Genomic DNA, 13,159 nt, shown 5'->3' with positions numbered 1-13,159 from the left:
TTTTCTGTAGATCCATCCAGGTTGTGCTGCCCCTGATTGCCAGATGAGAGGCACCTGGCCAGGTGATCAAGCAGCAGATAAAGATTCCAGTTTCCTGCTGCAGAGGGAGGCTTCTAGCTTGGGGACTGCTGGTCTTGCTGCCTCGTAGCCTGGGATTTTGTTGTACAGCTATGTTTGTCTCTAGTTGTTGAATTATATTGTTTTGATAAATCCCTTAGATTTGGTACTTTTAAAGGTGTCTTTAGTAGTTGTTTGGGGTCAGTGGTGGAATGTTTGTTCTCCCCATAGGGCCACTAAAGTTGGGGCGTAACAAGATAACATTTGGAAATCTGGATAAACAGTAACATCCTGTTTTTCAAAGTCGTATTAAATGATAAGAGTCCCTCCCTCTCCATTGGCTCCTCTGATATATGGGGTTGACAAAGCACACCGTCCCTACAGACTGCAAAGCTGACACAGGAGAACAGCCTATAGTCAGAACAGAGTGAAAACTGTGTATTTTGAGCATGAAGACTCCTGGAGCTGTGCTGCTGTTGCTGTGGTCTGGTCTGATTGTGGTTGCTGCAGAGAGTGAAGGCTCAAATCTCCAGGATGACGCTACAGGTGCAGCCCCAACCCAAGAGGAAAGCCAGCCTGACATCCACACTGCGCTGAGAGAGATGAGCGCTCTGATGGTGGAGCTCAGATACACTAAGACACAAATGGAGGCCTTGGAGACTAAACTGAGAGCCAGTGAGAAAAAAGCAAAGAACATGGGGACCAGACTGAGAGCCAGTGAGAATAAAGCAGAGACAATGGAGAACAGACTGAGAGCCAGTGAGAATAAAGCAGAGGCCATGGAGACCAGACTGAGAGCCAGTGAGAATAAATCAGAGACCATTGAGACCAGACTGAGAGCCAGTGAGAATAAAGCAGAGACCATTGAGACCAGACTGAGAGCCAGTGAGAATAAAGAAGAGACTGTGGAGACCAGACTGAGAGCCAGTGAGGATGAAATAATGAATGTGCAGAAAAGGAATGAAGGTAAATAAGATATTCTATCCTCCCCATTGTATAGGAACGTAGTAGAAATAATTTGTTACTGTACTTAAGTAGTTTTTTTGGATATCTGTACTTTATTTTACTTCTTATATTTCTGTTGACCTTTACTTTTACTTCGCTACATTTTGCAAAGAAAACTGATACTTTTACTCCGATACATTTCACCTAAAACCTTCGTTACTTGTTACAAAATCGAATCATCTTTAGAAAAAAAAATAATCATGTGAGTGATGAGACCAACGTCGGGGACTGTGGTAGAACACAGACTCCAGGCAGGTTTGGCGAATCAGTGTTCCTAGCGATATCCTCCAGATCGCCACTGGCTCTAGCTCCATCTTGCCTGTAAATCTGGAAGAAAGCCTACGGTTCCACAGTGAAACAAGGGTGAGAAACCTGTCTTCTTGGGGTGCACTTCGCGGTCTGTTTTTGACTGTTCTTTTACTTTACTTGAGTCATTTTCCAGTAACGTATCTGTACTTTTACTCAATTATGGCTTTTGAGTACTTTATACACCACTGCCATTCACCTCCCTCAGATTGTAGAGGTGCAGAACTGACATTATTAGTCTACTAGACATTATATGTATGTGTGTTTGAAAATAACTATGTGTCAGTGTGCTGTTACACATTTACATTGACATTGAAGTCTGTTTCTGGGCTTACTAAAAGTTCTTATCTTCCTACATGTCATGTGATCCTGCACTTAAACAACTCTACTCTTTAAGCCCTGTAACAGACTAACTATGAGGCTTTGGATGCATGTCAGTTCATGTTATAGTATACATTGACAAACATTGCGTCAATGGTTATGTAACATGTTGGTGTTTTGACAATTGCTGTTTTACACTCACATCAGTTATGTAAACTATTACTACCAGATACGTTTAGCAGATTTTCTTTCGAAACGGGGTATTGACAGAGAACTTTGAAACCCTGACCTTACCTAAATTTGGCAAAATCAGCTCTTATCTCTTATATTTTCTGCACTTGTACAAGGCATTTAACTGGTTTCATACACATTGAGACCCTGCAAATGTAACGGTCCATCTGTGTTTTAAATGTTTTGCTGTTCATAGCCCATGAAGAACTTTACCCCTTTTCTCCCCAGAGAGAAAAGTGACTTTTTCCGTCTCACTGGAAACAAACACAGGCAGATACACAGGACCATTCAATGCTGGAACAACCCTGGTCTACAAACATATTATTACCAACATTGGCAATGCGTACAACTCTAACCATGGTGAATGTTCAAGTAATTTAACACATCGGATGTGTAAATCTTTTCATCAGTAGTATGTGTGTGTGTGTGACCTGCTGTTCTTCTCTCACTCAGGGTTCTTCAAAGCTCCGGTAAAGGGAGTGTATGACTTCAGTTTTTACGTCTACGGAGCTGGCGGCTCTACTGCTTTAGGAGCATTTCTCCGTAGGAATGGAAAGAACCTCGTGATTGCGTACTCCAAACTTGGCAGTGGCAAGATAAACGCATCTAATGGTGTCAGTGTGTTGTTGGAGGTGGGAGATATAGTGGATGTTTTCCTGCCTGCCAATATGAGGATATATGATAACGAAAACCATCCCAGCACCTTCAGAGGTCACCTGCTGTTCCCCGTCTAACAGACACTGCAGTCGCATCAGTCAGTCCTTAATGGACCAATGAGAGTTGTAATGTGAATTAAATGAAAAGTTATTATTCAAATACATTCACATATATTTGTAAACAACTGTCAGCACAGATGAACCACAAATACTAACAGCTTAATCACTTTCACTTGAATCAAAAATAAAGAAAGACAATTCTTAACTTTACAGTATTCACAGTCCACACACAAGCACAAGCACACACACACAGCTCTTGGTCTTATGTAGAGCCTGCATCCCTCATCTTTAAACAGATCTTCCCAACAGGTAAATGTACCAATTATTTTCACCATTTGCATTGGCAACATAGGCAACTCGTACTTTTTTTTTCATTTATTTTGGCCATTTACAGTTAGCAAATGTCCTTTGGCATTCGTTAATAAACTTCTCTTTTTTTATTTACTTTTAAGCAAGTAAACCTTCCTCCAAGATAATTTATTGTCGTTTATTAATTACTTAAAAAAATCAAACATGTACACATTTATAACAATCATTATAGCATTTATTAATGTTTTACAAAAATAAAACATGTATATATTTATAGCAATCATTTTGCCAATTATTAATGTCTAACACAAATCAAACACGTATATATTTATAAAACATTTATAGCAATCATTATTCCATTGTAAAAAGCAGTGAATAATGACACTGATTTTAGTGCAGATTATTTTGAATGGTGCTTTAGAATATCATATGTATATCAATGTTGGCAAAATGGTTTAACTCCCAGCCTTCTAGGTGGCATGCTGACAGAATCTCAACAAACACCAGACTTTGGCAAACTGATATGTAAAACTGTAGCTGAGTAAGTTGGTGCCCCAGTGCAAGTGTGTGTGTGTGTATGTGTGAGTGTGTGTGTGTGTGTGTATGTGTGTGTGTATGTGGAAGTTCATCACTAGTAAGGGCTGTAGATGAATTCTGATTGGAGCTCAAGAACAGGGAGGCACTCAGCAGAGGAGTAGAAAGGAGTCTGCTCCCTACTGTCTGGACAGAGGAAGAGCAGCCACGGAGAGGGGAGACAGAGGGAGGAAGAGAGAGATGGTGTATGATAAGGGGAGATGAGGAGGAAAGGAAGTGCGTGGAGAAGTAAAGAGATTCAGTGACATGACTGGGGGAGAGAGAGAGAGAGGGAGGGATTAGAGCTTAGAGGACAGAGGAGGAGAGGAGGATGAAGAGGAGGAGGACTGTGAGTAGTGTGTGATGAGTCGCTCCGCCTCTCTCCAGCCCGTCTGCAGGGCTCCATGGACAGTGGAGAAGAAAGAGCCGTGAGTGGCCTCACCAGCAAACAACACCTGCAGGGGCTACAGACACACACACACACACACACACACACACACACACACACACACACACACATTTGATTGCTTTTATTTGGATCCACAAGACAAGCGACAAGTTACAGGATCCAAATACTTTGGGAAGAGTTTTTGACAGGGTGACAGGTCTGATAGGCTTACACACTTTTATCAGTTCTCTTAATACTGTAACACTCAAGAGTCAAGGATAAACAAAACATCTTCGACTCCATATTTGCTTGCTACCAATGATAGCTGAAACAGAGCAGAATTTGGTAGTTTTTTTGCACCCTTTTTATGCAGCCCCCCCATCTGCAGCCCTCTGACAACATTCTTATGTACATGGCCTAAACTTCCAAAGACAAGAATTATTAATCTACAGTCATATCCCAGCTGGCGAATGAGTTCCATTAATGATTGATATTTCAGTAGCTTGGAATAATAGCAAGTCTCCATGTACAAATCAAAACATTAGCCTACTTCAATAATAAATACAGAGTTCACAGATTCATTTACAATTACAATATCACACACACACACACACACACACACACACACACAAATGAATGACCTTTATAGATTAAAGTGTGGGTGTGTGTGCGTGCGAGTGTGTTCGTACCTTGGACTGTGTGTGTTCTGGAGGCAGTGGCTCTGCCAGGTGTTGTATGTCTCGGGCAGAGCATCCAGTTGCCGGGTAAGAGTAGGATCCGCAGGTGAAGCGTTCACTGAACCACTGAGAGCGTAGCATCCTACATGGACTCAACGTCGGGATGCCTAACACACACACACACACACACACATTACACATAGACATTAAAACACACACAGACACATGCTGACAGTACCAGTATAACTAATGTTCAACCTAACCTGATTCTTGCCAGATATTAACGCTGATATCTGCACAGTACCTTATGGTCAATTTGGCCACCTGTATGTTTTGGAACTTTCCAGATTTATTACCAAGATGCAGCACTAAAGACTTTGGTCATACATAAAACGGTGTGTGTGTGTATGTATGTGTGTGTGCATGCGTGCGTGCTTGGCTGCGTGTGTGCTTGCTTACGTGTGTGCTTGCGTGCGTGCGTGCCTTACCTGTAAACCTGCGCAGGACTTGTGTGACAGTATTCAGAACTTCTGTCTCAGAGAGTGACTCCATATATTCAGACTCATGACCAGCAATCCAGCCGCATAGAACATGGCCATACCTGTAGATAACACACACACCTGTGTATCACACCTAGGGTACACACAGAGAACGTGGCCATACCTGTTGATAACATACACACACACACCTGTATGTTATGCCTAGGGTACACACACACAGTGTGTGCCTCTCTATAGATTTGAAGATGGCAAGGCCGAACAGCTTCCTGTCCCAGTGTATGTGTACAATGGACACAGTGTGTGTGTGTGTGTGTGCGTGTGTGTACCTCTCTGTGGGTTTGAGCACAGTAAAGCCAAACAGCTTGCGGACCCAGTGCGTGTGTATGTTGGGCACCGTGTCCACCAGGTGTGCCTCGTCCTCCCAGAGCAGGTAGATGGCCTCGGTCTGCGGCTCCCAGAACGGCTGCTGGAACTCCAGGAAGATCTTGTTGTTGGTGCCGAAGCCCATTCTCTGGATAGAGTGCAGCTTATGGAGGGGTGGAGCAGGGCTCAGCAGGGTGGAATGGTGCTTCTTCAAGTAACCTGGACATGATCATAATATTAGTGTTGTTGTTTTTATTATTATTTTCACTATTGTGGTAGCGTGGTCCTCAGCAGTGTAGAACAAGTAACCTGGACATGGTCATAATATTAGTATGGTTGTTGTTGTTGTTATTGTCATTATGATGACTTAATAATGCTTTTAATAGCATAATAATAATAATAATAATAATAATATAAAAAATGTTTTATTACAGGCTCAAGGCCCACATGGGAGATGTACAATACATAAAATCAATAAATTACATATAAATATACATTCATAAATGCATATAAATACACAAGGAAAGAAGGGCTAAAAAAGGCACTTATGCCAGTGTTCCCAGATCTTAGATGTGTACTTGACAGAGCTGCGGCCAGGGTCTGTCATCAGATCAATTAATACATTTGAAGAGCGGTCCAGCCGACACATAAACTTAAAAGTAAGGTTCCTCAGCAAGGCCATGAAGGTGGTAAGACCCATATTACAAAACAGCTGACTGGCTCTAGTACTCCTGGGTTTTTTCAGGAGTATCCTAAGACAGTCATTATAGGCTACTTTCAATTTACGCAAGCTCTCCTTCTTGTAATTCACCCAGAGTGGAGCTGTATAAAGAGGGGTGCAGTAGGCTCTAAACAAATTAATTTTAACATCATATGTACAGTGGTGGAATTTTCTAACCAACATGTTAGCTTGGACATAGAGCAATCTCCTCTGTCTAAACATGTCAGCATCATCCTCCAATGTGTCTGTGATAATGTGCCCTAAGTATTTGGTACTATTGGACACCCCCAGAGCTTGCCCAGAAAGATGAAAGGCAGGAAACTTAATTTCCATGTCCTCCTTAGTTCTACAGACCATTACCACACTCTTCTTTGCATTATATTTAACATCAAAATCGACCCCATAATTAGTACAGATGTTAAGCAGCTGTTGAAACCCGCCTGTACTCGGGGATAGTATAGCTAGGTCATCTGCATACATAAAGTGGTTGACCAGGGAATCACCTATCATACAACCTGTACTGCATTCCCCCAGCTGCCTGGAAAGGTTGTCCATATAGATATTAAAAAGGGCTGGGGATAATATACCCCCCTGCCGGACCCCGTTCCCAACTTTAAAAGGGGTAGATAAGATGTTCCCCCATCTTACACTCATGCTCTGGTTCGCATACCAGTAAGCAAGGATGCGTACTAAGCTACTGGGCACACCCCGAAGCTTGAGCTTACTAAACAGCTTAAAGTGGTTGACACGGTCAAATGCTTTGGATGCATCAATAAACCCTATAAGCATAGTAGATCCCTGCCTTCTATATGTGTCTATTGCTTCTTTCAGAGCATAAATACAAAGGTCAGTACTATGCTTGGGCTTAAAGCCAAACTGATTGTCAGTGGTGGTTATAAATTCACTTATCCTGTCAAGGATTAATCTTTCTAGCACTTTGGAGAGAATGCTGGCAAGTGCTATGGGTCTATAGTTATCAATGCTACCAATTTTACCAGCCTTATCTTTGATAACTGGGACAAGAACTACTGACATCATGGACTCTGGCAATATACCATGGGTCACAATTCCAGTAAAGCACATAGACAATAGCACTGCCAACCTGGGCCCAGCTAACTTAAGGTGCTCTGCAGTGATGTTGTCCAGGCCACTAGCTTTCTTGTCTGCAAGTTGCCCTATGGCACTAAGAATCATCATTGGGGGTAAAACAAATATTTTCTTGATCTATTTTGCCAATATGATAAGGCTCATATTTAATACAATTAAACAGATCGCATAATGCTGCCTCCATAGGTCAGCAATTGCCACTGCATCGGTTACCCCCTCTATACTGCGTGGAAGAGATGCTTTAGCCCTATTATGGGTTTTTACCTCCTTATAATATATATATATAGTAACAATCATCCTCTGGATGGGGTGAACTTTATGCAAGTGTGAAGGAAGAGTGTAAAGTGATGATGATAATAATAATAATAATATAAGTGATAATAATAATAATGCTAATAGTAATAATCATCCTCTGTGTGTGGTTAACCTTATGCAGGTGTGAAGGAAGAGAGTAAAGTGAAGCTTCTTTAAATCTTTTAAATGACTTAAATGTTTTTCCCACTCCCATTCAAGAATTTCTCTGACTTTGAGTGTGTGTGTGTGTGTGTTTGAATGTATAAGCATACATACCCAGTGGGAGGGTGACAATAACGTGATCAGCGGGGTACATGTCTCCATTGATACATTCCACCCGCACAGGGTGTGTGTATGTATGTGTGTCGCCTGCTTCGTGGCCGTCAGACCAGTGGATGCAGCGAACCGGTGTGTTATAGGAGACCACACCCTCCGGGAGCTCTCGCATGAGACAGTCGATCAGCCCATGAAAGCCTCTGACGAAACACACAGGAAGCTCACACATGAGACAATCAATCAGCCCCTCAAAGCCTCTGACAACACACACAGTGTGTGTGTTTGTGTGTGTATGTGTGTGTGTGTGTGTGAGCTCACCTTGGAAAGGTGCAGTCTAGGCCGGGCAGCGTGCGGTAGAGCCCAAACGCGCCCAGCCCCACCTCGTCCATGCTGTGCGTGCCACTCACACAGCACTCCACCTTCAGCAGGGTGGAGACCAGCGCCATCCGCAGCTCTCGCAACCCCCCCTCTGCACCCCACTCCGCCTCAGCCAGCCGCGGCAGCTCCGCCCTCACGAACCCCCCGACGCTGGCCACGGGCTCACCCCCCCCGGTGCTGAAGTCCTGGCTGCGCTCCAGCACCCGGGAGAAGAGCTCCACAGCCGGCGCCAGCAGCTCTGCCGGCACCGTGCCCCCAGAGCTGCGCAGGAAGCTCGGCACGAACGGAGGGTGGCCCCCTACGTCCAGCGCCTGGTTCTCCTCCGTCATGGACTCCGGTTCCAGTAGGTTGTAGTGGCAGGCCAGCCGGAACACAGGGTTCTCCTGAGATGGTCCGTGGATCCAGTTGGCGCCGATCTCCACGATGTTACTACCTGCACACAGAGAGGAAGATTGACACACACACACACACACCATCGTCACGGCTACACTAACATTTAGCACATCGTTTAAAAAGGCATACAATAACTATACTACATTTCTGTCTTACATAGTTCCTAAAGCTGATATTTGCCTGAATAACTGATCATGAAGAGAAAACTAAGGACAGGGCAGTGCAGTGTCCTCACTGATAGCCATGGGGGCCCAAAACCAGCAACAGTCTTGCCATGACTTTATCCCTTGGTGTCACTAGCAACAGTGTTTCCATTACTTTATTGATTGGTGTCACGAGCAACAGTCTTGCCATTACGTTATGGCTTATGTCAGGGAAAGGCAGCTAGGGGAGCTAGTTATGTCCTTTCGGTCCTCCGTGATGGGGAGAAACCCCATTTAGGCTTCCACTTCCGATGGTTGAATGATACGTTTATAGTTAAGTGTCGTTTATCGTGCGCATACGACTTTTTAAATCGGTAAACTGCCTTGTATATCATTTGAAGACCAAGAGAAGGTGGATCTTTTTCTCCAAACTAAAGCTGAGACAAGACAGCAGTGTTTTGCCCACACGCTGCAGTTAGTTGTGGGGGACGGCTTAAAAGACACCAAAATAGCTAATGCAGCTCTTGCGAAGGCCTGCAAATTGAGCAGCTTACTCCACAGCAGTACTTCTTTCAAGGACATTTTTGAGAGAGAGTTTGGGCAATCTGGCATTCCCTCTTCAGCTGTCACACGGGATCTTCGTAAATGTGAAGATGGCAGAAAACTCATCATCTGATAGCCAGCCATTGCCCTTCTCTGACCCACTGTATCTGAAGGCAGCCATGCTGGATCCTTCTTTTGGCAGCATGTGGGTGACACATGATGTTTTGGTCGATGACAACACTAAGGAGGAGGTGTCAAAGATGATCAAAGGTATGTTATAGCTTTTACAGTAAATACATGTCAAGTTAACCCATGTATGTTATAGACATCATCATATGATTTGGTGATTAAGCAATATTGTTTTTGCTTTTGCTCAAGACTTCATTCTGAAAGATGCAGTGAAAGTCGGCCCAACAACCCCACGCGTAGAAGAGGAGGAAGAGGTCCAGGAGACAGAGCCTTAGTCAAGCCTCTTTGTGTCCTAACATAGCAAGAGACAAAAGAAGGATTCAGCTTCAACGCCTCATATATGCAGCTCACACACTTCTTGGAGATTTGTAGTGGACAGGACTGCCTCCACTTCTGGTCACTAAACAAGCACACCCTTCCGTCTCTCTTCATGGTTGTGGTAAGACTGTTGAATGTTCCTGCATCCAGTGCCCCGGTTAAACGTGTGTTTAGCCATGACGGGGTGATCATGAGACCCCATCAGTCACAACTCAGTGCAAAAGTTTTGACCAATTTGATTTTTTGCAAGTGTAATGGCCATTTGTAATCGCTCACAACTGTCCGTTGCACATGTTCTGATGTTCACCTCTCTCTCTCTCTCTCTCTCTCTCTCTCTCTCTCTCTCTCTCACAGTTGTTTCATACAAAGTTCGCTGTCCTTAAGTGACACTCAGATGACACCAAGCCCGGTCACGTGGTCGGTGAATGCCAAGCCGCTTTTTAACTGACAGAGCTACTGTGTCAGACAGCTGTTAGTACGTCGGCTAAATCGCTGCTCTACCTTCTAAAAACATTGGAACCGTGCACACACGATGTGCACATGCCCAGGTAGTTCTACAAAGTTGCAATGCTGTACAGAACTGACAAGAACCACAAGCTAATGTAGATATGCGAGTTCGGACTTGTTATTGTATTCCCAACCAACCAGGGCTTCTGCCACAACTTCGGTCTAGTTAACATTACCGTTTTGATAGGTCACCATCTCTCGCCAAAACTCACCAAGTCTACCCGTTCGTATTCTTCCACCGCTCCTACCCGTTGCCTCGATAATACGGACATTCCGAAAGCCAAACTTGACGAGTTTCAGCGCCGCACCGATCCCGGAGATCCCGCAGCCAACTATTACAATTTTAGCGTCAAGGCTGGGAAGAGGAGCCATGACAAGTCAAACCCTTTGGTTGTCGGAGCAAATGGATGACCGCGCAATAGTTCAGTTCATTTCAGTTATATAACACGAAACTTTAGTCACATATGCACTTTGAACCTATCTTGTATTTAGACCTGAATTGTTTTATAGACCAACAACAATGTGTGGTTGACACAGTAGTTCCGGTGTGATATCACGTGATGCTCATTTCTTAAAGAGACATTATAGAGTTTTGGTCTAAAAAGTTAGCTCCCTGAAAAGCACGTATAATCCTTCCAAACGCTACCAATAGCCTAGCTAGCACCGATAAAATAAGATACTGTCTTTTGGGGATATCGTTGTGAAGGCTTATCTTACATTTTCCTGGTGTTTCGACCTGAACCACATAAATACATAGTGCATAGCTTAGGGAACGAAAGGTGTGTTCATCTGCCCTTCACATCACCATGTTACATCGAAATTAATTTGAAGATGATATTAAAGGCAGGTGCTTATAAAAACATACAAAGAAGTGGCAAATTGTTGCACAGTATTTCTTTAAAGGGGCACACATCCCTCTGCCCTAACTGTGTCTCTTTTCTAAACTTTACACAGATAAAACATAATTATGAATATTGTATTGTATGCCAGTGGTTCTCAAACCGGGGCCATAGCGACCTCGCAAGCAGGGCATGTGGTCGCGGACCTCTCCCTCGCAAAATGCACAGTTCCACTGACAAATCACATATGATACGCCTAATTTTTCAATGAAAACTGAAACTACTGCTTTTACTAATGCTGGTGCTACTACTAGGCCTACTGCTGCAGCTACAACTACTGCTCATTCTGCTGCTGCTACTGGTACTTCTACAGTAGTTCTACTTCTACTATTACTGCTACTGTTACTACAACTACTACTACTTAAACTATAGTAGTACTATATTGCTACTGCTACTGTTACTACTAATAATAATTAAACTGCTTTAGTACTACTACTACTATATTGCTACTGCTACTACTGCCACTATTACTACAAGTGTAACTACTATACTAAACTGAATGACACTCTGCAACAGTAGGAGCCCAACGCTGATTCTTACATAGTGGGCTTTAGGAAAACATATCCTATTGCTAATGTTTGTCTTTAAACAGACTACCAGCAGAGGTCTCTCTTTCCCTTTTCCAAAGAAAACAAATTCAAAGTTGCTTTATCAGCACCCCTATTTGAATAGCTCATCTTACCTGAGGGTGATTAGTTATTATCCTGTTGAGAAGTAAGGTGGGTTGACAAAGACTTTTGGGGAATAGACATTATTATTGTAAGTATCCCTGTGTTGAGGGTTAGGAGAGTGACTGTGTTGAGGGGTAGGAGAGTGACTGTGTTGAGGGGTAGGAGGGTGACTGTGTTGAGGGGTAGGAGAGTGACTGTGTTGAGGGGTAGGAGAGTGACTGTGTTGAGGGGTAGGAGAGTGACTGTGTTGAGGGGTAGCAGGGTGGACTGTGTTGAGGGGTAGGAGAGTGACTGTGTTGAGGGGTAGGAGAGTGACTGTGTTGAGAGGTAGGAGAGTGACTGTGTTGAGGGGTAGGAGAGTGACTGTGTTGAGGGGTAGCAGGGTGGACTGTGTTGAGGGGTAGGAGAGTGACTGTGTTGAGGGGTAGGAGAGTGACTGTGTTGAGGGGTAGCAGGGTGGACTGTGTTGAGGGGTAGGAGAGTGACTGTGTTGAGGGGTAGGAGAGTGACTGTGTTGAGGGGTAGGAGAGTGACTGTGTTGAGGGGTAGGAGAGTGACTGTGTTGAGGGGTAGCAGGGTGGACTGTGTTGAGGGGTAGGAGAGTGACTGTGTTGAGGGGTAGGAGAGTGACTGTGTTGAGAGGTAGGAGAGTGACTGTGTTGAGGGGTAGGAGAGTGACTGTGTTGAGGGGTAGCAGGGTGGACTGTGTTGAGGGGTAGGAGAGTGACTGTGTTGAGGGGTAGGAGAGTGACTGTGTTGAGGGGTAGCAGGGTGGACTGTGTTGAGGGGTAGGAGAGTGACTGTGTTGAGGGGTAGGAGAGTGACTGTGTTGAGGGGTAGGAGAGTGACTGTGTTGAGGGGTAGGAGAGTGACTGTGTTGAGGGGTAGCAGGGTGGACTGTGTTGAGGGGTAGGAGAGTGACTGTGTTGAGGGGTAGGAGAGTGACTGTGTTGAGAGGTAGGAGAGTGACTGTGTTGAGCACATGTGTCAAACTCAAGGCCCGGGGGCCTGATCAGGCCCGACAAGCCATTTAATCTGGCCCGCCAGCTCCTCAGAATGTTGCAAAAAGTTCCATTGATTTGAATGAGCAACGGTGGAATTTTATTTGGTTTGCCTAATTTTCCATCAGGATAAATAAAGTATCCATCTATTTATCTATCAGAGCTTGTCTGCCGCGGCTGCTGGTATGTTGAACGCACCACAAATACTGCAAATCCCACAATGCACTGTCCCCGCGTTGGTAGCATACGTCAATCTAGGGAGTGCTTGCCCCA

At 44.2% G+C, this 13,159-nt stretch overlaps 1 protein-coding gene across 1 annotated transcript; it reads right to left on the bottom strand.

Annotated features, from left to right (window-relative positions):
* Positions 1 to 3,290: 3,290 nt before the first annotated feature.
* paox (polyamine oxidase) lies at positions 3,291 to 10,808 on the bottom strand. The gene is made up of 7 exons (XM_080849317.1): positions 10,528 to 10,808; positions 8,163 to 8,655; positions 7,845 to 8,044; positions 5,410 to 5,665; positions 5,072 to 5,184; positions 4,596 to 4,750; positions 3,291 to 3,982 (listed from the first exon to the last, which is right to left on the bottom strand). The coding sequence occupies exons 1-7, from the start codon at positions 10,685 to 10,687 to the stop codon at positions 3,818 to 3,820; spliced, it is 1,542 nt and encodes a 513-aa protein (XP_080705443.1). The 5' UTR covers positions 10,688 to 10,808; the 3' UTR covers positions 3,291 to 3,817.
* Positions 10,809 to 13,159: the final 2,351 nt, after the last annotated feature.

This window comes from Sprattus sprattus, assembly GCF_963457725.1.
Source record: "Sprattus sprattus genome assembly, chromosome: 12".
Classification (NCBI taxonomy): Eukaryota; Metazoa; Chordata; class Actinopteri; order Clupeiformes; family Clupeidae; genus Sprattus; species Sprattus sprattus.
This window is presented reverse-complemented; position numbering and strand designations above follow the sequence as displayed.

Excerpts from the sequence above, each read along its gene's own strand:
- paox (XM_080849317.1), bottom strand. The coding sequence starts at position 10,687 with ATGGCTCCTCTTCCCAGCCTTGACGCTAAAATTGTAATAGTTGGCTGC. Across the intron at positions 8,045-8,162 it reads CTAGACTGCACCTTTCCAAG|AGGCTTTCATGGGCTGATCG; the intron begins GTGAGCTCACAC and ends GTGTTTCGTCAG. Across the intron at positions 4,751-5,071 it reads AGTCCTGCGCAGGTTTACAG|GCATCCCGACGTTGAGTCCA; the intron begins GTAAGGCACGCA and ends TGTGTGTGTTAG.